Source organism: Dermacentor andersoni, chromosome 1 (genome assembly GCF_023375885.2).
Source record: "Dermacentor andersoni chromosome 1, qqDerAnde1_hic_scaffold, whole genome shotgun sequence".
Taxonomy (NCBI): domain Eukaryota; kingdom Metazoa; phylum Arthropoda; class Arachnida; order Ixodida; family Ixodidae; genus Dermacentor; species Dermacentor andersoni.
The window spans coordinates 93,936,253-93,960,835 of NC_092814.1; the positions used below are offsets into that span (position 1 = coordinate 93,936,253).

At 47.0% G+C, this 24,583-nt stretch overlaps 2 protein-coding genes across 7 annotated transcripts in view; one reads left to right on the forward strand and one right to left on the reverse strand.

Moving 5' to 3' along the window:
* LOC126543275 (glutamate receptor ionotropic, kainate 1-like) overlaps window positions 1-12,379 on the reverse strand; it is a 94,471-nt gene extending 82,092 nt beyond the window's left edge. The window contains exon 1 of the mRNA XM_050190406.2: window positions 12,273-12,379. Coding sequence (XP_050046363.2) covers window positions 12,273-12,359 — 87 coding nt within the window. The 5' untranslated portion in view covers window positions 12,360-12,379. The remainder of the gene's footprint in view (window positions 1-12,272) is intronic.
* Window positions 855-24,580, forward strand: LOC126544754 (uncharacterized). Of its 6 annotated transcripts, XM_055061789.2 has the most exons (5): window positions 855-1,169; window positions 12,410-12,600; window positions 13,316-13,376; window positions 15,612-15,814; window positions 21,569-24,580. In XM_055061789.2, exon 5 carries the CDS (start codon window positions 21,576-21,578, stop codon window positions 24,309-24,311), a length of 2,736 nt encoding a protein of 911 aa, XP_054917764.1. In that variant the 5' UTR covers window positions 855-1,169; window positions 12,410-12,600; window positions 13,316-13,376; window positions 15,612-15,814; window positions 21,569-21,575; the 3' UTR covers window positions 24,312-24,580. The 6 variants fall into 6 exon arrangements, with proteins under 6 accessions (XP_054917764.1, XP_054917767.1, XP_054917765.1 ...); XM_055061792.2 differs by lacking the exon at window positions 13,316-13,376; XM_055061790.2 differs by lacking the exon at window positions 12,410-12,600.
* Window positions 24,581-24,583: the final 3 nt, after the last annotated feature.

Sequence of the window (24,583 nt, forward strand, 5' to 3'; positions counted from 1 at the left end):
TTATATATAAGCACGAGCAGCGAGCGATGTGTTCAAAGACCAGTGCAAAAAGCAGGCGCACACCAAGTCTGTGCGCCTGCACCAAGCCGCGGCGAATGGAAAGCAGCGACAAGCGATCGTATAAAAGCCTAGTGCAGAAACCAGACGCACACAGATCTGCGCTCGAAAAAGCAACTGTATAAGAGCCTAGTGCAGAAACCAGGCGCACAGCAATCTCCGCTCGGAAAAGCGCGGGCAAGCACGGAGCGAGCCGCGCCAATCCAATCCAGAAGCCAGAGCAAAGGGGGGAAGTAATGTGTGACGCTAAGCTCAGTGTTACCGTCCTTGTTAGGTATCTCCGTCAGAAGGACTGGGAATTGCAGCCTCGCTGAGCTGAGTTCGTGTTCAGCCGAAGCCGGTTCCGCGCGACATGACCGATAGCCGTGAGAGCAGGGAGAAGCAGGAAAAGGCTGGAGGAAAAATATTTCCTACCTCCATGAGGCAAAAGAAGGCGGAGAAGGAATTGCACGATTCGTGGATGCATTGCAGGAGGAAAGAAATTAATGAGATTTTTTCTCTGTGCACGGATGTTTTCCTAGCCTAAGCAGTATAGCGGCGTCTTAGCGACTTCGCAAAAAGTGACGTCATATCCTCTCTACCTTCTTTTAGCTCCACGCATAGAGTATGAAGTCTTTTACCTCGGAGGAAGTCCTTGTATGTGATACGGTCGTTTTTGCAGCCGCTGCCGCAGCCAATTCAAAGCTTTAAAGGGATACGGACACAAAATCTGAACATTTTACGATAATACAGAAAATGAGTCCTCAGTGTGCGAGTACACCGAAAACAAGTAGTCACTTCGCTCATTTTTCAGCGGATGGCTTTATTTTTGGCGTTTTTGTGAGCGCGCGCAACGCTGCCCGGCCCAAGCGAGTTGGAAGGCGTGACGTCACGACACCCTCGTAGGATAGCCAGCCGGCCGGTCGCGGTCATTCGAGGCGCGCCGCCGCCGCCATCGCGAGCATGGATTCGGGTTCTGATGCCTCTACCAGCGATGAGTACACGTCTGTAGACGAGGGCCGTTCCAACTTAGCAAGAAATATAACCGCTTACGGTTACGAGCCTTCCGCATCAAGCGGCGAAGAAGAGCAGGCGGCCTTGAACACAAGCAGGCAGTCCGGGCCAGCAACATGGTAATTTCTTTTTCTAGTAAACTTGAAGTGCAGCGGCAGCTGTTCATAACGTTATGTTACGTAGGATGCAAAATGCCTAGTTTCGTGACCCGCGTTGAGGCGGAAAGGCAGATATTACGGCTGTTGGAATCGCACCGCTGGCACGAGTTGTTGGGGTCTCGGTGCTGACGCCCGTTATTGCCAATGGGTCGCAAGCCCCAAGGGTAGCGTTGGCCTGGCGGCCTGGGGCACTGGAAGCATCCGAAGGTCCCGGCAAAGCAAGAGAAGACTGGTAACAGAACAACTTGTTTATTCTAACATAGCAAAAGAGCGGCCGGTCAGTTCGACCGAAGTGGAGAGACGGGAGAGCACGTAACCCAACAGTACAAAACGGAGTCTCTCTCCTGGCGTCCGGGGGCAGCTGCTCTTATACCCTCGGCGTCGCGGTCCAAAAGAGAAGGTCGCGAGATGAAGGTCACGGGATGAAGGTCACGGGACGGCGGAGCATGACCCCACGACGGCGCGAACTGTCGAGCCGAGAGACCTGCTGAACCGAGTGTAGTGACGCATCGCCAACCTTCACTTGGGGAGCTCCGCTCCCCTGATGCCGCGCTTTGACAAGCGTGGGCACACACACACACACACACACGAAGACACGTGGCACTGAAACACGCCTGGACACGCTTGGCGGGTAGGCGTTGCGGCGGCGTCGGACGGGCCAAAATGTCCGCCGCTTTGAACAAAGCCCCGGCGTCCGTTGCATCCGCGCCGGCATTACCGCGCGTTGTAGGCGAAACGTAACAGACCGCCCCGCCGGGGGAAGGAGATCCCGAAGGTCAGGGGACTGCATCCGCTGTCCGGAGGGATGTCGCTCGATGATGCTCATAACCGAAGTTGGGCGTCCTTGGGCGTTTCTTGAGCGCAGCGCACAGAGAAGGCCTCGTTCTCACGTTCAGGTGCACACAGGACACTGCAAAGTGACTTCGGGAGAGTTGACATTTTTGTTCTCGTTTCCGGCAAGCGTTAGAACCACGCCAAAAGTCAACCGCTCAGTCAGCAAGCACGGCACAACCCTCACTAAGCCCTGCCAGGCTCTTTCCCCTTTTATACTGCTGCCTAGTTCCTTACAGTAGTTTAGCAGCACTCAGAACGCGTCCACAAATCGGAAAAATTGCACTAGAAAGCACATCATCACTTTGAAACACTACACAAAAGCAATAAGTTAAAAAAAATCCTGCCTCAGGAAGAAAAACATCAGTAACAAGCAATTTTGAGGCTGATTCCCACGTTAGGGGCTTCGACTTAAGCCATCGGCGTTACCGTTGAGACTCCCCTTTTTGTAACGCACCTCAAAGGAATATTGTTGCAAAGCGAGGCTCCAGCGCAGGAGGCGGCCATTTTTGGGAGAGATGGTCTGCAGCCATTGGAGAGGGCAGTGATCCGTTTCAATGATAAACCTCGAGCCGGCTAGGTAACATGACAATTTCTGAACGGCCCACACGATACACGCACACTCTTTCTCGGTGGCGCTATACGCCTGCTCACGACTGGTCAGCTTACGACTAGCATACAGGACGGGGTGTTCTACTTCTCCATTTTCCCGTTGGCACAGTACAACGCCCATGCCTCGCTCACTAGCATCACACTGAACAACGAACCCTTTTGTGTAGTCGGGCGATCGTAGCACAGGCTGGCTTGTTAGGGCGCTCTTTAGGGCGCTAAAAGCTCTTTCCTTCGTCTCATCCCAGACGACTGTTTGCGGCTCTGTCTTTCTTAGAGCATCCGTCAAGGGAGCCGCGATATCAGAGTACCTGGGGATGTACCTCTGATAGTAGCCGGCGACACCTAAGAACGACCGAATATCGGTCTTCGTGCGCGGTTGCGGGAAGTCTCGCACAGCGGCCACCTTTATTTCAGAGGGGCGGCGTCGACCCCGACCAATCACGTGTCCGAGGTAGACAACCTCGGCCTGTGCTAACTGGCACTTGGGAGCCTTGACTGTCAAGCCCGCATCGCGCAGGCGGGTTAGCACTGCCCGCAAGTGCGCCATATGTTCCGGCCAGGATGCGGAGAATATCGCTACGTCGTCTATATACGGTAAAGCGAATTCTTGCTGTCCCCGCAACACTTTATCCATGAGGCTTGAAAAGCAGTATGGCGCGTTCTTCAAACCAAAACTCAAAACTTTAGGACGGAATGTCCCCATTGGTGAAATGAACGCCGCATACCTACTAGCCTCTTCTGTAAGTGGAACCTGCCAATAACCCCTGACAAGATCTAGGGTGGAAATAAACTGAGCGCTACTCACTCTCTCAAGGCGCTCCTCGATGTTAGGGATCGGATAAATTTGATCCTTAGTGATGGAATTAAGCCTGCGGTAGTCGACGCAAGGACGAGGTTCCTTGCCCGGTACCTCAACTAAAATCAAAGGGGAGGTATAATCACTCTCACCCGCTTCAATAACACCGAGCTGTAGCATTTTCTTTACCTCAGCCTCCATAATATCGCTCTGGCGGGGTGACACCCGGTACGCCTTGGATCGTACTGGCTCTGGGGAGGTAAGTTCTATGTCATGAGTAAGGACAGAAGTCCTACCAGGCCTCTCAGAGAACAGACCTTGAAACTCTTGTAAGAGCTGGTGTAGTTCGGTTTTCTGCTCAGGCGACAGCGATGCTTTACTTATTAAGTCACTAATGACTTGATCGGTGTCTTTCCTGTTCGTCACTGAGCCTAGTCCCGGAAGCTCGACCGGAAGCTCTTCTAACTTTCCCGCATCGGGAATTTCCTCTCCAGTATCTGGTGCCTTTAACGCTACAGGCTCAATTTTATCCCGTTCGGGCGTGCTCTGAATACTAGCTTGCTGCGCCTCTGACCCTTTCTCATCGTTCAACAACGTCGGCCCCGCAACTACCGCCTTTGCAGCGAGCTCCCGAACCTTCGATCTGGTTAAGGCCTGAACGCTAGCCTCACCAAACAAAAGCCCCTTCTCGCGCAGGAGGTGATCGGACCTGTTTGAAAATAAGTACGGGTACTGGTGGGGCAGCATAGATGACACTGCGGCCTCCGTCTCAAGTGCTCCGAAAGGTCCTTCAATAAGCACTTTTGCTACCGGCAGACACACGCTATGAGCTTCCACTGCTTGCTTGATCCATGCGCACTCGCCCGTGAACATATCGGGTTCTACGTAAGAGGGGTGAACTACATCCATTGTAGCTGCGGAATCGCGAAGCACTCGGCACTCTTTCCCGTTCACGAGGAGGTCTCGCATGTAAGGCTCGAGAAGCTTCATGTTCTCGTCAGTGCTGCATATAGACAAAAACACGACTTGTGTTTTTGTTTCTGGACACTGCGCCGAAAAGTGACCCGGCTTCTGGCACGTATAACAAACGCGCGCTTGCCTCATCTCGAACCGCTTTCTGCGTTCGGCTTCGGTTGCCGCCGTCTCCTTACGTTCGGTCGGACTGCTTTCACTCGCATCCGCACTACGTGTATCCCCCTTTGCTCTCATGGGTGTGAACTTCGGCCTCTCAAACTTGGAGCCAAATTCACCCTTTTGACCGTCCTTAGCTCCGCGAGCCCGACGCGTCACAAACTCCTCGGCTAACTCAGCGGCTCTAGCCACCGTACTAACGTCTGGCCTATCCAAGACCCAGTACCGCACGTTCTCAGGTAACCGACTATAAAACTGTTCTAGCCCGAAACACTGCAGAACTTTCTCGTGGTCACCAAACGCTTTCTCTTCTTTGAGCCACTCCTGCATGTTTGACATAAGCCTGTACGCAAACTCTGTATATGACTCACTTCTGCCTTTCTCATTTTCCCGAAACTTCCGACGGAACGCCTCCGCTGACAGCCGGTACTTTTTAAGCAGACTCGATTTCACTTTGTCGAAATCCTCTGCCTCCTCTCTCTCCAAGCGAGCGACTACGTCGGCCGCCTCGCCGGGTAGCAAAGTGAGCAAGTGCTGTGGCCACGTTTCCCGAGAGAACCCCTGCTTCTCGCACGTTCGCTCAAAGTTAACCAGGAACAAACCAATGTCCTCTCCAAGCTTAAACGGCCGCATCAGGTCAGTCATTTTGAACAATACTCGTTCTCCTGCACCGTGTGCCTGACTTCCATTACGAGCGCGTTCCATCTCTAACTCGAGACGCTTCATTTCCAAAGCGTGTTGACGGTCGCGCTCTTCTTTTTCTTTCTCTTTTTGTTCTTTAAGTTCGCGCTCATCTTTCTCTTTCTGTTCTTTTCGTTCACGCTCATCTTTCTCTTTCTGTTCTTTTCGTTCACGCTCATCTTTCTCTTTCTGTTCTTTAAGTTCACGCTCCTGTCTTTTTGCCGTCTCCCTCTCCTCAATGGTCTCAAGGCATTCCGACAGCTCGTCATCCTCAGCTTCTAACTCAAGAATAGCCCTTAGCAGTTCTGGTTTTCTGAGTTTGTCTGAGACATCCAGACCCAACTCTCTCGCAAGCTCCAACAATTTCGGTTTGCGCAACGACTTCAAATCCATGGCTGCTCTGAATGCTGCTTTCTCTACTGCCTACTATTGTCTTGCCGCAAACTAACCCGGTAGCAACGACAACCACAATTACCAGCTCTGTTTCTGACACTAACAAAAGCCTGGCAAAACTCAGAAGAAGAAAGTCCCGCACTCACCAAACCTTGCAGCCAAGACTTCAGCGCAGTCGTTCCGCTGCAGGCAACCAGTCATCACACAGGGCTCGTTGCGCTGCTCCCGGATGGTCGTTGTGCTGCTCAGCATACAGTCAACCGCATCTCTTCGCTGCTGGCCTCCGTTGTCGCGATCTCACCGCTGGCAACCAGATGTTGGAATCGCACCGCTGGCACGAGTTGTTGGGGTCTCGGTGCTGACGCCCGTTATTGCCAATGGGTCGCAAGCCCCAAGGGTAGCGTTGGCCTGGCGGCCTGGGGCACTGGAAGCATCCGAAGGTCCCGGCAAAGCAAGAGAAGACTGGTAACAGAACAACTTGTTTATTCTAACATAGCAAAAGAGCGGCCGGTCGGTTCGACCGAAGTGGAGAGACGGGAGAGCACGTAACCCAACAGTACAAAACGGAGTCTCTCTCCTGGCGTCCGGGGGCAGCTGCTCTTATACCCTCGGCGTCGCGGTCCAAAAGAGAAGGTCGCGAGATGAAGGTCACGGGATGAAGGTCACGGGACGGCGGAGCATGACCCCACGACGGCGCGAACTGTCGAGCCGAGAGACCTGCTGAACCGAGTGTAGTGACGCATCGCCAACCTTCACTTGGGGAGCTCCGCTCCCCTGATGCCGCGCTTTGACAAGCGTGGGCACACACACACACACACACACGAAGACACGTGGCACTGAAACACGCCTGGACACGCTTGGCGGGTAGGCGTTGCGGCGGCGTCGGACGGGCCAAAATGTCCGCCGCTTTGAACAAAGCCCCGGCGTCCGTTGCATCCGCGCCGGCAATACCGCGCGTTGTAGGCGAAACGTAACAGACCGCCCCGCCGGGGGAAGGAGATCCCGAAGGTCAGGGGACTGCATCCGCTGTCCGGAGGGATGTCGCTCGATGATGCTCATAACCGAAGTTGGGCGTCCTTGGGCGTTTCTTGAGCGCAGCGCACAGAGAAGGCCTCGTTCTCACGTTCAGGTGCACACAGGACACTGCAAAGTGACTTCGGGAGAGTTGACATTTTTGTTCTCGTTTCCGGCAAGCGTTAGAACCACGCCAAAAGTCAACCGCTCAGTCAGCAAGCACGGCACAACCCTCACTAAGCCCTGCCAGGCTCTTTCCCCTTTTATACTGCTGCCTAGTTCCTTACAGTAGTTTAGCAGCACTCAGAACGCGTCCACAAATCGGAAAAATTGCACTAGAAAGCACATCATCACTTTGAAACACTACACAAAAGCAATAAGTTAAAAAAAATCCTGCCTCAGGAAGAAAAACATCAGTAACAAGCAATTTTGAGGCTGATTCCCACGTTAGGGGCTTCGACTTAAGCCATCGGCGTTACCGTTGAGACTCCCCTTTTTGTAACGCACCTCAAAGGAATATTGTTGCAAAGCGAGGCTCCAGCGCAGGAGGCGGCCATTTTTGGGAGAGATGGTCTGCAGCCATTGGAGAGGGCAGTGATCCGTTTCAATGATAAACCTCGAGCCGGCTAGGTAACATGACAATTTCTGAACGGCCCACACGATACACGCACACTCTTTCTCGGTGGCGCTATACGCCTGCTCACGACTGGTCAGCTTACGACTAGCATACAGGACGGGGTGTTCTACTTCTCCATTTTCCCGTTGGCACAGTACAACGCCCATGCCTCGCTCACTAGCATCACACTGAACAACGAACCCTTTTGTGTAGTCGGGCGATCGTAGCACAGGCTGGCTTGTTAGGGCGCTCTTTAGGGCGCTAAAAGCTCTTTCCTTCGTCTCATCCCAGACGACTGTTTGCGGCTCTGTCTTTCTTAGAGCATCCGTCAAGGGAGCCGCGATATCAGAGTACCTGGGGATGTACCTCTGATAGTAGCCGGCGACACCTAAGAACGACCGAATATCGGTCTTCGTGCGCGGTTGCGGGAAGTCTCGCACAGCGGCCACCTTTATTTCAGAGGGGCGGCGTCGACCCCGACCAATCACGTGTCCGAGGTAGACAACCTCGGCCTGTGCTAACTGGCACTTGGGAGCCTTGACTGTCAAGCCCGCATCGCGCAGGCGGGTTAGCACTGCCCGCAAGTGCGCCATATGTTCCGGCCAGGATGCGGAGAATATCGCTACGTCGTCTATATACGGTAAAGCGAATTCTTGCTGTCCCCGCAACACTTTATCCATGAGGCTTGAAAAGCAGTATGGCGCGTTCTTCAAACCAAAACTCAAAACTTTAGGACGGAATGTCCCCATTGGTGAAATGAACGCCGCATACCTACTAGCCTCTTCTGTAAGTGGAACCTGCCAATAACCCCTGACAAGATCTAGGGTGGAAATAAACTGAGCGCTACTCACTCTCTCAAGGCGCTCCTCGATGTTAGGGATCGGATAAATTTGATCCTTAGTGATGGAATTAAGCCTGCGGTAGTCGACGCAAGGACGAGGTTCCTTGCCCGGTACCTCAACTAAAATCAAAGGGGAGGTATAATCACTCTCACCCGCTTCAATAACACCGAGCTGTAGCATTTTCTTTACCTCAGCCTCCATAATATCGCTCTGGCGGGGTGACACCCGGTACGCCTTGGATCGTACTGGCTCTGGGGAGGTAAGTTCTATGTCATGAGTAAGGACAGAAGTCCTACCAGGCCTCTCAGAGAACAGACCTTGAAACTCTTGTAAGAGCTGGTGTAGTTCGGTTTTCTGCTCAGGCGACAGCGATGCTTTACTTATTAAGTCACTAATGACTTGATCGGTGTCTTTCCTGTTCGTCACTGAGCCTAGTCCCGGAAGCTCGACCGGAAGCTCTTCTAACTTTCCCGCATCGGGAATTTCCTCTCCAGTATCTGGTGCCTTTAACGCTACAGGCTCAATTTTATCCCGTTCGGGCGTGCTCTGAATACTAGCTTGCTGCGCCTCTGACCCTTTCTCATCGTTCAACAACGTCGGCCCCGCAACTACCGCCTTTGCAGCGAGCTCCCGAACCTTCGATCTGGTTAAGGCCTGAACGCTAGCCTCACCAAACAAAAGCCCCTTCTCGCGCAGGAGGTGATCGGACCTGTTTGAAAATAAGTACGGGTACTGGTGGGGCAGCATAGATGACACTGCGGCCTCCGTCTCAAGTGCTCCGAAAGGTCCTTCAATAAGCACTTTTGCTACCGGCAGACACACGCTATGAGCTTCCACTGCTTGCTTGATCCATGCGCACTCGCCCGTGAACATATCGGGTTCTACGTAAGAGGGGTGAACTACATCCATTGTAGCTGCGGAATCGCGAAGCACTCGGCACTCTTTCCCGTTCACGAGGAGGTCTCGCATGTAAGGCTCGAGAAGCTTCATGTTCTCGTCAGTGCTGCATATAGACAAAAACACGACTTGTGTTTTTGTTTCTGGACACTGCGCCGAAAAGTGACCCGGCTTCTGGCACGTATAACAAACGCGCGCTTGCCTCATCTCGAACCGCTTTCTGCGTTCGGCTTCGGTTGCCGCCGTCTCCTTACGTTCGGTCGGACTGCTTTCACTCGCATCCGCACTACGTGTATCCCCCTTTGCTCTCATGGGTGTGAACTTCGGCCTCTCAAACTTGGAGCCAAATTCACCCTTTTGACCGTCCTTAGCTCCGCGAGCCCGACGCGTCACAAACTCCTCGGCTAACTCAGCGGCTCTAGCCACCGTACTAACGTCTGGCCTATCCAAGACCCAGTACCGCACGTTCTCAGGTAACCGACTATAAAACTGTTCTAGCCCGAAACACTGCAGAACTTTCTCGTGGTCACCAAACGCTTTCTCTTCTTTGAGCCACTCCTGCATGTTTGACATAAGCCTGTACGCAAACTCTGTATATGACTCACTTCTGCCTTTCTCATTTTCCCGAAACTTCCGACGGAACGCCTCCGCTGACAGCCGGTACTTTTTAAGCAGACTCGATTTCACTTTGTCGAAATCCTCTGCCTCCTCTCTCTCCAAGCGAGCGACTACGTCGGCCGCCTCGCCGGGTAGCAAAGTGAGCAAGCGCTGTGGCCACGTTTCCCGAGAGAACCCCTGCTTCTCGCACGTTCGCTCAAAGTTAACCAGGAACAAACCAATGTCCTCTCCAAGCTTAAACGGCCGCATCAGGTCAGTCATTTTGAACAATACTCGTTCTCCTGCACCGTGTGCCTGACTTCCATTACGAGCGCGTTCCATCTCTAACTCGAGACGCTTCATTTCCAAAGCGTGTTGACGGTCGCGCTCTTCTTTTTCTTTCTCTTTTTGTTCTTTAAGTTCGCGCTCATCTTTCTCTTTCTGTTCTTTTCGTTCACGCTCATCTTTCTCTTTCTGTTCTTTTCGTTCACGCTCATCTTTCTCTTTCTGTTCTTTAAGTTCACGCTCCTGTCTTTTTGCCGTCTCCCTCTCCTCAATGGTCTCAAGGCATTCCGACAGCTCGTCATCCTCAGCTTCTAACTCAAGAATAGCCCTTAGCAGTTCTGGTTTTCTGAGTTTGTCTGAGACATCCAGACCCAACTCTCTCGCAAGCTCCAACAATTTCGGTTTGCGCAACGACTTCAAATCCATGGCTGCTCTGAATGCTGCTTTCTCTACTGCCTACTATTGTCTTGCCGCAAACTAACCCGGTAGCAACGACAACCACAATTACCAGCTCTGTTTCTGACACTAACAAAAGCCTGGCAAAACTCAGAAGAAGAAAGTCCCGCACTCACCAAACCTTGCAGCCAAGACTTCAGCGCAGTCGTTCCGCTGCAGGCAACCAGTCATCACACAGGGCTCGTTGCGCTGCTCCCGGATGGTCGTTGTGCTGCTCAGCATACAGTCAACCGCATCTCTTCGCTGCTGGCCTCCGTTGTCGCGATCTCACCGCTGGCAACCAGATGTTGGAATCGCACCGCTGGCACGAGTTGTTGGGGTCTCGGTGCTGACGCCCGTTATTGCCAATGGGTCGCAAGCCCCAAGGGTAGCGTTGGCCTGGCGGCCTGGGGCACTGGAAGCATCCGAAGGTCCCGGCAAAGCAAGAGAAGACTGGTAACAGAACAACTTGTTTATTCTAACATAGCAAAAGAGCGGCCGGTCAGTTCGACCGAAGTGGAGAGACGGGAGAGCACGTAACCCAACAGTACAAAACGGAGTCTCTCTCCTGGCGTCCGGGGGCAGCTGCTCTTATACCCTCGGCGTCGCGGTCCAAAAGAGAAGGTCGCGAGATGAAGGTCACGGGATGAAGGTCACGGGACGGCGGAGCATGACCCCACGACGGCGCGAACTGTCGAGCCGAGAGACCTGCTGAACCGAGTGTAGTGACGCATCGCCAACCTTCACTTGGGGAGCTCCGCTCCCCTGATGCCGCGCTTTGACAAGCGTGGGCACACACACACACACACACACGAAGACACGTGGCACTGAAACACGCCTGGACACGCTTGGCGGGTAGGCGTTGCGGCGGCGTCGGACGGGCCAAAATGTCCGCCGCTTTGAACAAAGCCCCGGCGTCCGTTGCATCCGCGCCGGCATTACCGCGCGTTGTAGGCGAAACGTAACACGGCTGAATCGTAGGTAGCGTAGCTCGTCGCTTTGTGCTTACCTACGCTGTCGGCTTTCGATCGCTGCACACTTCGTTTTTACGCGACGAGGCACGGCATGTGTAGAATTTTCCAGCCGTCTCATAGCCCTGTGCTTACGGCTACTGTCACATTCACGCCATTAGAAGCCATTTACTGGTTGAACTCGTTGAGATGGGCGGCTGCGCTAGGGACCCGTCGACCAGATCACTTAGCTGCATCGATTCTATGGGCATAGAGAAAGGAAAGTCTTTGGCTGTGACATTTACTAGAGAAATGCTGCGCGAACAACCAAGTCATGAAACCCGACGCATGATCATGCAGAGACCTATGAAAATCCGTAATTTTTTGCTCGAGGTTGAAAAGCAACGTGTGAAAAGGCAATGCAGATAAATGTGCTGCGCATTTTAGATTACTACACATGTATGCTGTTGTCTGGCGTTCATTCACTCGCTGTGTTTTGTATATTCGATCAAATAAAAGAGTGCTCGTATGCTGTAGTTCAATATTAGACGCAGCGAAAGTGTACGCAACATGACTATTTTGTTTTGTGACAAAAACATGCATCCGCATCGTAAACAATTTCTGTCACAAGCCGAGAATATCTGTTCTTGCACAGCCAATGAAAGGGTAATTTCCCTTCTTTGAGCAGGTGCTCCTGCGGTCACCGCTGCGGCTACATGCATACAGAAAGAGAGAGGGTCTGTTGCCAGAACAACAAAAGGTGGCGAGCCCAGCTAACAGTTACGAATGCATCACTAAGCACCCGCTCTTTGAATTGTATTGCCTCAACAGGAGCCTTTTGGGCGGCATGCCAAGGCTTTTGAGCACAGCCGGGCTGGTCGCATAATCATCGTCGACGAAGTGGTCCGCGCAAATGAAGCCATTTTTTAGAAGTCTCCATGCTGGGTGTGGTAGCTGACAGGGACGTATGCAAAGTTTACGCACCTTCTCGTCTCTGGGAAACGTGCGCGACGGCGTGTCACGACCGATAATGCTGTTATAACAGCCGTGGGCGCAGTAATGTCTGGGCATTTTCTTCCGCCGCGACGAATGCGTCAGCTCTGACAGGGATAATGTTTCAGACGGACCACGTGCGAACATAGCCGACGGCGATAAACAAACGCTGCAAGGGACCGACACTCCGGAAAGACTGCGCCGGCTGTGGCTGACCTTGGCCGCGCGCGCGGGCGCGCGGGGATGTCATGACGTCAAATTTCAGCTTCTCCCGGCGGCCGCTTGGAGGAAAGGCGCAACAGAAAATCGCAAAAGAAAGGTGTTTCTCGTTCTTTTTTTCTAAGCACCTTGTTGTATTCGTCATTTTTTACAGTTCAACTTTTGTTCTGACGCAAAAAACCACCCACCAATTTTCGTGTCCGTATCCCTTTAAGCCAACTGCATTTCAGCACGCTTGTTCAACGTGAGGATGCGCGCGCGCTTCTGTCTGAGGCGCAGTCACCGTGGTCCTGATTAAGAGAGCGTAAGTTTACTGTTATTTTCTACCCCAGTCACACACATCGACGCTTCGCCGTGCTCCCTCACGGGTTGCAGAATCAAGCGTCCTTCCTTTCTTTAGATCACTATCACACGCTTTCATTGACCGTTATAACCTATGGCCATTGAGATATACGCGAGCCTAATTGACTCCTTTGTTTAGGCTTGTGTACGACAGTTACCGTTGGTTCAATGGTCGTTGAAAGGGAGCGTGTGACAGCAGTGTTTTCGCGTCCGTGCATGATCTTTGCAAGCATGCATGTCTGTGCATCGGTCCAAATTAACGAAGGCCACGTTTTGTCCTATAGGCCTTGCACTTGCACGTGGCGTCTCGTAACAAATAAGGCCACGAAGGTGTCCGCTTTGCAAATTATCACTTTGTCGTTTTCTTTAATGCGGTTAGCATTCTTAGCATACTTCGCCCACTTTCGGGTAACTGACTCTCTGTCGGTGTCTTTATATTTCTCGCTAACTTAGCTGTGTTCTGTGTTGTGCAGGAAAAACCGGATTCGAAAGCAACTGTCCGACCAACTCGGGTCACTGCGTATGTGGCACTGGGTATGTGCCGCTCTTCAATGAAAAAAAAAACTAAATTTCTGCGGTTGTGGTCGGAATCCAACCCGCGTTATATATATTCAATCCTGTCCCACGCGCGCCTCGCGCGAAGTTCGCGGCGGCGCCTCTAGATGGCGCATCGTGTCTAACGGGTAGCGCGAGAGGGAAGACCGGCTGCATACACTCCTCATACATTTTATTTATTTACTTATTTACAACTACTGCTGTTTCAGATTTGAGACATGCAGGAGTGTCCAAGCACACTTATAAAACATGCAATAAATATGTCACATGCGTAAAGGAAGTTCTTTTACAAAACGCTCATGTGGCAATATTTGGAGATGAGTATATAGGTTATTCCATATTTTAATGGTAAATGGTAAGAAAATAGTTTGAAGCAAAGAAAGATCTGAAGGGAACAATATTCAAAGGATCAGCTCTTCGTGTTCTATTCATTCATGTTTGTGAAAACATGCCTGTATTGTGTCTTGCTTAGTATTCTTATTGGCCCCTGCATAGTTGCCACAATATTCTGATGCACTCTCTTGAAAGTGCAATAATGGGACACTTGTAGTTGATTTACAGTGACTGCAATGTGATGTAGATGGTACAGCTGTTCGTTTTCCATTTGCCTATAGTTGTAACTGCTGAAATGTTTTTGTGTATTCTGCCTACTTAGGTCATACCATGTAAGGTTTCTTTTCTTCTATTCATTTCTTATCACCTGCCCCTTTTAAGTGGCTGATCAGGGTAATAGTGTGCATGCACCTTCGTGTGGTCCTATTACCAAAGGCAATAAGAAAGAAAATGAAAATAATTGCTTAAGGTGTGTCCACAGAATGCCTCTTAGTTTTCTGTCCACATTCTATATGCAGGGAAAGAATACTGGTTACTGGAATGATAACAAAACTTTCTATTTCTGAACTGTTAAAGCCAGTTTATGGCAGCATTGGCCATGATGTGAGGCAATGTAGGAATGGAATAGCTTTGACTAAATCAGACTTGCCAAGTAGCATACAGTGCAACTAAAAGGCAGTGCCTCTGATATAGTTCACCCTTTCCTAATGCCCTTGTAGATGCGCAACGCATTTCGTATTCTTTTTTTCTGTTTTGTGGAAGTGTCTTCTATAGGGCGGTATAATTAATGTAACAATTCTGTATCAGTGCTATTACTCTTTGTGCTTCGTCAGTGGTCTAAGCAGCACTCCACCCATGTTGTCACTAGGATCATCCGGTTGTGAACAGTGGATGATAAAAAAGAGATAGAATTGAGTGAAGGGAATTTGTATACCTGTGAGAAAAAGTATATGGATGGCAGGATCGTTGAAAAAACTTTACTTTTGCACTTGAATGTATAAAACATTTTTTAAAGAAAGTAACTGGAACGCCAATGCATTTCTCCACAAAGTTCAGGAATTCATATTTCGAAGCTGGTGTCATCCTGAGAATTTGTTCCAAGTGAATCCGCCTTGCAAACTCCACGGCTAGAATTTGTAAATTGCAATATGGGCCATAAGGTAAATAGTTAGAGACTTAGTGAATTTTTATTAATTTGTCGATTATGCATTTCAATTTTTTTTTTTCAACTAATGTTTGCCTCTTCGAGTAGACCAGCTCATGAACTAGAATTGTGTTATCTGCCACAGGCAACCTTCAAAAAATTTTTAAAGTGTTCACAGAAACACCCACTATATATTTATTTATTTTATTTATTTCAAAGTACCTTACAGGCCCCAAGGGGAGCATTGAGTAAGGGGGGTCTCGTTGAACAAATGACATGAGAAAACTTATATATGAGTGCTAAATAATTTGAGAGCTAGAAATGTTTATAATGATCACGTGCTTGCAAAACAGTGTGTGTGTACACACACACACACACGGACCATAGTCATTTGCGCTTTGCCTCTCAAAAAGGATTTGTGTCAAGTGAGCTTCTAAACAACACATTTCAATGTGGTGAACACAGCTGAAATCATGAATCCAGGATCTCAAAGAGATACAACGTAATGCCTAATGTATTTCTCTCGCGTATAAGCATACAAGTATGCTCCTTGTATACATGGAATTTAGAAATTTCGTGTGTATGGATTTTATGTGGAGCATTAATTCTATGACTGGATTTCCCATTTCTCGCGTATAAGCATACAAGTATGCTCCTTGTATACATGGAATTTAGAAATTTAGTGTCTATGGATTTTATGTGGAGCATTAATTCTATGACTGGATTTCCCATTGCAGAAGCAGCCCTTCCTCTCTGCATTGTGATGGCATCCACAGCTGCCCCTGAACAAACCTACATGGCAGATTGAGAGCCTGCATGACCTTCTTTGCCATTAAGTGGACCAGGCTCCATGCTCCAGTGTGGACCTTGACAGCATTCAGCACATTGGACAAGAAACCAGCGAGCACCAGTTCGTACCAGCAACGAAACTCCTCACGTGGTGAGCTTTGCCTACGGTTTCCTGCAACCAGAGTGCTTTATTGGACTCGTCAACTAGCGTTCAATTAATGGGACAATTAAGATGTAGCAAGCATTGACAGCTGCCCAAGTGAAGTATCACTGACAACCTAAGTTTTGCATAGCTGCTGTCCTGGGCCACAAAAATAAGCCTCTAGAATGAAAAATACAACTTAATGATCTGCATTTAATATCCAGCTTATTGGCATAGCTTGAAGGGGAATGCAAAAGCTAGTCCATCAGGAACAGGACTGTGTTGGCATTTCTGAACAATTTCCTACAGCTTTCTTGTGGATACATTGGGGATACATTGATACACTGAGTTATTAATTATACATTTGGTGGATCAGTTTCAAGTTATTCATAAGTTGAGCATATTGGACAATCTACTAACAACTAGGATACTGAGCTGGCAATGAGTGTGTGTGATTTAACATAATATAAACAACAGAATGAAAATAAAATTGAACATTTATGTGCGACTCAGCAAGGCAAGACAGTCTATGTAAAAGCATGAAAAATTTAGTTTATTGTCGAAAACAAGAACATAAGCATATCTCTTTCCATATTTTTTTTTTTCACAAATTATAGCTGAATAAGGAACACACTTTCATGCAACATATAGTTGAGCTTCCATTATTCCATGAATTGATATAGGCTGTATAATCTTATTTAATTATGTAAAACTCAGTGAGCCTTTTGTTCAGAGATAGTGTATATTTTGTTGTTCATTTTATTCATAGACCTACTCCTGCCATGGCAGTCATAAGGTAGCCAGCAGTATTATTTATTCATTAATAACGCATACATCTTGCGAGCTTGTAATGATTGTCCTAAACCTACATGAGAATTTTTCATTAATTTAAAGGTAAAAAGCATTTACAGAACAAGAATGCTCATTTGAGATATAGTTATAGTGAGGTGAACCGCACCCAAAAGGAGGACAAGCGGCCCTGCGAGGTACGGCCGTGCAACATTGGTAAAACTGCAAGCTGTGAAACAAATACACTGACACTACGTAGTCGTATTGCTCTGTGAAGTAGCACCACCACAATCTTGGAGAAGATTATTCACTCTGTGTGTAAAGAGATCAATCAGGTTGATGACAGTTTTCTGCTTCATGAACCTCTCTCCACCTTATGGACTTCTGCAGAACTAATTTGCCATATTCTGTGTCCCTTCGAATTTTTCCTTAATACGGCCTCAGTCTGTGATCTGCTAGCCTTCTGATTAGCTCAGATGATAGAGCGACCACTTCAAAAAGGCGTTTGTCCTGGGTTTGAACTTCGGATCATGACAAATTTGTGTTCATCTGCGAAGCTTTCTTTCTGAGAAACCCATATTTGGTTTCCTTTGTAGCCTCGTGCAACAGTCTGACAGATGACAATTTTCCCTTTCATAAACCTTCCATCACCTTGGGCTTCTGCAGCACTGCTTTGCCATTAAGAGATCACAATTTGGCCAGAATGGGGTTTGATCGAATCAATTATGAGCAATCTTTAAATTTTTACACTTACTGATAATGTAAATTTCTGAGAAATAGTAGAAAAAGCTGACAGCCCTGAATATAAAATGCTACTGCTGTAGGTGATTTTGCTCAGAAGAAAGGCTGCAGGATCTCCAAATAGGTTTCTTTCTTTTTTATTTCTCGTTTTTACTTATTTATTTATTTTTGACAACTTAGCCATACGAAGCTGCTCACATATTTCTGCCTTTTACTGTTCATTTCATCACCTTGATGAAATGAGCCAATATACCACTGAACTTCTATATGATACCATCTGCAACATAATTAACTATTTTTTTATTTCCTGATTATTAGCTTCATTGAAAGTCAAGTTTTTCTTCCTCTGTTTCAGTTTAAAGGGCCCCTGAACGATTCGGACAAATTTTGTAGACGCGTAGGCTATAGCTAAAGTTAATCATTCGCATCACACTTTGTGTGAAACGTCTCATATTAAGAGAGCTACGTATCATTACAAGTTACCCACCTCCATAGTCATGCATTTTCTCCTCAACTTGTTTGCTGAGTGATCTGGGTTAAGCTCCGCCTTCACTGGATCTGCGCCATGATGGCACGTCGGATCGTCGACTACCGGCTCTCTAGGAGCAAGCGTGCGAAGCCTCTCCAAACTCTCCGCCAGCTGCTTGGCAGTCAGCCCCAAGCGAGAGCTATCGCAGCAGCATGCGTTGCGAGCATTCTGTCGCAGCACCGAACGTGTCTCGTATTCCGGTAACCACAGCTAGCTGGGCGTGTCGACGAAACAGTGGAGGCATAAACTCAAGCTGATGAAGGAACTTTAGCGTAGACGTATGTGAGCTGCCTGGTCAGTCTCCACGGTCCAGCCACTCATTGGCACAGAGCTTAACCGGCCAAACAAAGAGCTAATATTGCTCTAACCAAGTGTAAAACATTTTAAACATTTACGAAAACAATGTGTTAACGATTACACTCCTGCAAAAAATTAACACCAGCAGCAAAGAATACGTTGAAAATTCCGCCGAGCAGTGTGCAGCGATCGGCAGCGATGTACATTTTTAAAACCTTATAATAAATTACACGCTTTACGCGTAGCACTTAGATGCGTCAATTAATGATCAGAAGGGCCTACTCTAACGACTCTGTATGTTTGTAGGTAATCGTCAAAATCGTTTCAGGGTACCTTTAAGAAACCCCATGCACATCACTTGTATCATGCATATATGCATGGAGTATTTGTAACACTCAATAGAAATGAAAGGCATCACGTGACACAAAACTCATCATTGCGTAAAAGTCACATGCAAACATTCGCGATGAGTGGCAAAAAATATCGGCTGCGGAGCGAAGGATGAAACTCCCCGCTGTGCCGTCTGTCAGGCTGGTACGGAAACCAGCTTGGGTGAATTACATTCAAGCTTGCACATATAAGCTCGCAAATGCATAAGCGTCTAGTCGAAACAAAAAAATACCAACTGTAAATGAACTCACAAGTTCCTCAACCACTGCAAAAGGAATGCGCACCTCTGTCATTGTACCGTATATTCTTTCTTGTGGTTTTGTAGTGCAGTTACTCTTGCCTATTGCATAGTAGTTACTCTTGCGTTTTAATTGCTCTTTCACTTGGTAGTTCATAATTTCTTGTATGTGTTCTTCATTACACTTTTCATGACCTCTTTCCGCTCTCTTTCTTTTCTTCACATTTTCAGTGCTATGTAGATCAGTTCATTAGCTACCATGTGCACACAATGTAATATAATGTACTGTTTGATTTGTAGCCAATCTTGTAGAAGCCCAAACGTACCGCTTGAGTACGTTGTTGGGGTGAATATTATGAGATGCAATTTGTTGTAATGAAATGTCTGCACCAGTGCTAGCAGTATGAGATTTTCATCTGGTCAGCTCTTTGCTGCACTTGCCTGCATGCTTGTTTGTGTATTTATACTAAGTTTTTTACTTAACATGGCTTAAAATGCAATGAAATTGGTACAATGCAATGCGAGAAGGAACACACCTTATCAGATTTCTGCCACTCCTGTGCAGAAAGATTTCTAATTGATAAATTCCTGGAAGTTCAGGTATATACGATATAAATTCCCAACTCATAATACTTAGTCCCATTCGATACCACTTGTAACCAGCTGGATTCACAGTTGGGGGGGGTCTTAAGCTTGGACACAAAAATGTAATTTTCATTTATGTTTTTTTTTTTTTTTTTCTAACGTTCATATCATGGCAGACCTACTGAAAATGAGAACCAGCTTGATACTACTGGTCGTTAAGGCAAGAAACAGTTTTTATCCTATTAATTGCTCAGTTTTGCCCACGAAAGCATTAAAAAATGACCCATTTTGTTATTCATCACTTCAGAATTGATTATCAGAGCCAGACCATATTGGTCTTGTCTGAAAGGGCATCTTTTCTTGCTTGCTTTCCTGCCAAATACCCTGCACCCAGGAGAATAAAATGTGTTAACACGATAGCATTCAGGGCCCCGTGTCACAGAAAATCGGGTGTCAGCGTCAGCGGCATTGTCTGTGAGAAAAATCCCGAACTACGCAGGCCCTCGGAATGGCGCATAGACGTTACTAAAATAATTGAATTTCTCAAAGTTAAGTGCATTGGGAAATTCGTAAAGTACGACTTACAGCCTTCAGACATGACAGCGTTGGATAGTAATTTGAATATATGAGAAAAGGTAATCCTGTTGTGCAGAAACTCAAACGTAAACCCCTTTTCCAGCTGCCATTTGAGGTTTGGCACGGCTTTTCACCGGGACACCGGGACTTGCCCACGCAAGAGGCCGTGTTTCTACCAGAAAACTCGCGTTCGTGCATAGCAGTCGCCATGAGTGTCTCCCAGTCAACATTACAGTTACATAAGCAGCAGTCCCCAGGAAGCATGAGAAGCAGTCAGGGATCTTTTAATGCTATCGTGTTCCACTTAAAGGCGAAGCTTAAGCGTCCTCTGATATTTTTTCTCACACAGTGAATATTTTTTCCCACTTTTCTAAAATAACTCCTTTTGGCCATCAACAATTTCTGAGAGGTGTAGCTACTATCCTAATCATCTGATTTTAATAACATTCTTTTTTATCTGATAGCTAGGCTTACAGGGAGTGCAGTAAGTCTATAATGCCATGTTACTGCGCCCTGAAAGATATTCAAATTTTGAGGAATTAAAAAAGAAAGAGAATTCATAATCAAGTTACAACTTCAAACTTTCGTAACTTTGGGTAGAATAGAGGTAGAAACAAGACACAATGCTTATAGCACTCCTTCATTGCTAAGACGTATATTCACATAACTTTTAGACTGCTTACTGTAAAACATTTTTTGCCAGTCATCCCAAAGATTTGGAACAGAAAACATTGTATAAAATATTTTCTTCATTATGTAAAGAAAAACTAGCTGTACATTTGCAATTAGCACACTAAATTGCCTATTACCTGTAAATTTCATCCCTATAGTAGCAATAGCAATAAAAATTTTACTTGAGCCCCAGGTCTCCCTTCAGTTGGGACAGGATAAAATAATGATTACAAAGGTATTATTGCACTAAGTGGCAGAATAATAAACTTAAGGAAATGACATCGCACTAGCATGTCGACAGGGTCCCACCACATAATATGACAATTAAAATAGGTTCCCTTTTTCACAGTGCAGATTGTGGCATCACCCAAGGAGCTCATATTCTAATTATATCTATGGAGTGAAAGTGTGAGGCCACTTGGAAATCGCACAGGAAAAAGGGAGTGTCACAAAAGCTTTCTTCGTTGCGTGCATTTTTCTTATTGGTATTGTGTCTTACACTTCTGAAGCAGCTGACTGAAGCAGGGAGCACAGGAAAGAGCCAGTCATTCACTTCCATATTTTTCACATGCATTCAGGATTACCATATGTGTAGGCAACAGCTCCTGTGACCTGCTAATGCTGGAGGGCTCTTGACTCTACCGAGTCCACATGCGGGCACACAAGGCTTAGCCGGCCCCTCTGTATACAGCATCATGCAAGTTGTATTGTTTAACAGTCACCAGAACAGACGAGGCATGCTGTCACCAGGTCGCAATGACTACAAAGTACTAAGCTGTGTCTTACGGTGTAATTAACTACAGCAAAGTGTCATATTGCACTCAATAAGACTTTCCTGCATGTCTGAGCTATTTATGGCTACCTGCCTGTGCATTCTTTTTGCATCTGCATGACTTACATTGTTACATCATCTCTTCTCATCCTGGTTTTTTACTTTCACTTGCAGAAACGTAATGGCGCAAGACTTGGAAGCAGAGAAAGTAATCATCACTTCAATATTGATCGCACATAAAGGAAACATGACGCTTTCCGAATTTCAAAAGGAGTACAAGTCTACTGAAGGTCACCCTGTGCCATTTGGAAAATTTGGCTGTGCCACAATTTACCAGTTTCTTAACAAAATCTCTGATGCTGTAAGTTTTGTGTGCACTTCTGATGGAAAAGAAACACTATGTGCTAAAGTAAGGAATGGTATTCAGCATATTGATAGGCTGGTCAAGCAGCAGAAGCCAAGTTCAAGAAACATCAGAGTTCGACACCATCCATTACTGCACAAAAACAGTGCCTTAAGTTCTAAAGGGCAAAATTGTGCCCAAAGTTATGGTGCGAAACAGCTGTGTCGAGCACACATTCAGCCAAGCGTTCCTGTCACACCACAGCCTACTTGGATTATGACTGAAGACACTTGCGCTTTACATTTAAACAAGAAAGCTCTACCTTGCACTGCTTCATTGCCTTTAAACAGCGAAGGTCTACTAGGCAGTGCTGCAACATTTTCACCTATCAGCACTGACACAAAATACTCTGTTGACATTGGTGATTGTCAGAATCCAGACAAGGGATCATATGTGCAAACAATGCACACCAACCCATGTGGTCATGAACATGGGCCAACATTTTTGAGTAGAATGGCCAGAGTTCACCATGAAAATGAGCCAGCCTTTACGCGTAGGAAGTCTGCCAATGAAAGCGTGCAGGTGCTTATCCTACCTGTGCTGAAGGATAAGGAAACATCAACAAGTGATCTGGCTGTTGGTATTCCTAAGGAGGTATCAGCTTGCATTAAGAGCCTTTTAAAGCAATATCCGAGTGGACTTGACATTGGACAACTGTTAGAAAAATGCAAGGAGAAAATTGGCGACACTGCTTACTTCATGCAATGTAAACACTTTGAAATGGTTCGAGATGTCCTGTCTTTGGTGTCTTCAGTTTGTGTTGTTGCTGACTCAGAACAGAACTTTAGGGTTGTGCTTCAGAAAAGTGGAAGGGAAGAAAACAGTACAGCCTTGCCTGATCACCTCAGCTGTGAACTGTCATCTATTCTTATTGACAACCCTCTAGGTCTTGAAGTTTCAGAGCTGCTCAGACTGCATCACAGGCAGTTTGGTGAGCATGATTATATTAAGGACCATGGCCAATGCACAAGTGATTTTGTCCAGAATGTACTCCTGGCAATTCCACAAACTGTATTAACCAACCATGGCAATGGCATCTACAGTGTAAAGCTCCACAAAGAACATCCAATGCATCCACACATGCAACTTGGACGATTTGCATCATTTACGAGTGCTGAAGAGACCAGTGTTCCAAACAATGAAAGTGCATACCGTGTGCAAGAAGTACCCAATGGTAGGGCATTCCCGGTTGATATAGGAGAAGTATTCTCTCCATCCGAGTTTTATATTTTGATTACTGAGAACGACTTGCTCAGTAAGCTCGGACATCTAGTGACAGAAATGAACTCATTTTATTCCCACATACCTGCAGATTTTTACCCTGTGAGATCCAAAGATTTAAAGCCAGGCCTAGTATGTGCTGCACTCTGTGTACATGGCGGAAAACAAATTTGGCATAGAGCAGTCTTAAAAAGTGTCACTGCTCATAATGTTTGCGTGTCCTGCATTGATTATGGCACAATTGCACAAGTCAGAGTTGACAACATTCGAAGACTTCGATGTGACTTCCTGGAGCTTCCTGCTCAAGCTATAAAAGCCTCTCTTGCAGGTGTGAAGCCTCAAAGTGAAAATTCATGGCTACGTGAAGCTAAAGATTGCTTCTTGCAATTTGCCTCGAAGAGAAACTGCATGTGCTTGGTTGTCAGTAAGCAACGCGACATATTTTTTGTAGAGTTAATGCAAGTGCCTAGTGTGGATGACTGTATGTACTCTCTCAAAGATATTCTTGTTAATGAGGGACTGGCAGAAAGCACAAGAAAGAGAGAACAAAAAGCATCTGAAAACTTTGTGGACACGTGGACACTGTCAAGAGGCCACCACGCCAGTGTGATCATATGGAATTCTGTGCACTACATGTCTACATTGAGTATCTCAAAGCTTTTTGGTTGGCAGAGTGATTTAGTCTCACATAAGCTTACAGAAAAGGGAATCTTTTTTCGGGGAGCTGTTTTGGACAGAAATTCTGACCCAGCACTTCATTATAAGGTATGCCTGTGTGATGGTGCCCTTCATGCTGAGAGTATCCAGCTCTATTTTTTGCATAATGTCCCAGACATTCTCAGAGTTTTACAGTGTCCATCAGAAGGTTTGGCCACAGAGGTAGAGAGCATATTGATGGAACCTGGTGCTCTAGTTGACCTTTATACACTTTTGTCTCCAGATACAGTGGAAAATGGCAACTTGCAAATAAAATTGGAATCCTACATGAAAAAACGGGCCACTTTAAGAATGGCAGCCTATGAGAACCCAAATCCTTCCACTCTGTCTCAGCTGAACTATGTGGAGAAAAAGGTTGACTCGCTTATACGGCTACTAAAGCAGCAGAACAGAAATGTTGCCCAATGTAAAGGAGGAAAGGAATCTACCCAACTAAATCAACTGGTGAAGGAATTGTCTGAAAACAATGGTGCAGGTAATTCTGAAGGGGGTGCTGCCAAAAGTTCTTCAGAAAATACTTTAAACGGATTCCAGAGCAAACTTATCGAAGCATTGATGGCATGCAAACAGACATGAATTCTGCCAAGAGTTAAGGTCATGTGGACAAATTTCGAAACAAGTTTTTGGAGGTTCTTATGACTTCAAAGCAGAAGTGAATAACTTGAAGTGTGGCATTTTTTTTTTCTTTTTACATCTTGTTGCTGTGAACAAACTTTTTCAAATTCTGATGGCTTCAAAGTAGATGTGAATAACTAAGATGTTTGCACAATTTTTAATCTCATGTTTTGTTTTTTCTTATGTGGTATATGTACCACTACTCTAAATAAATTTTTACATTCTTTGTATTA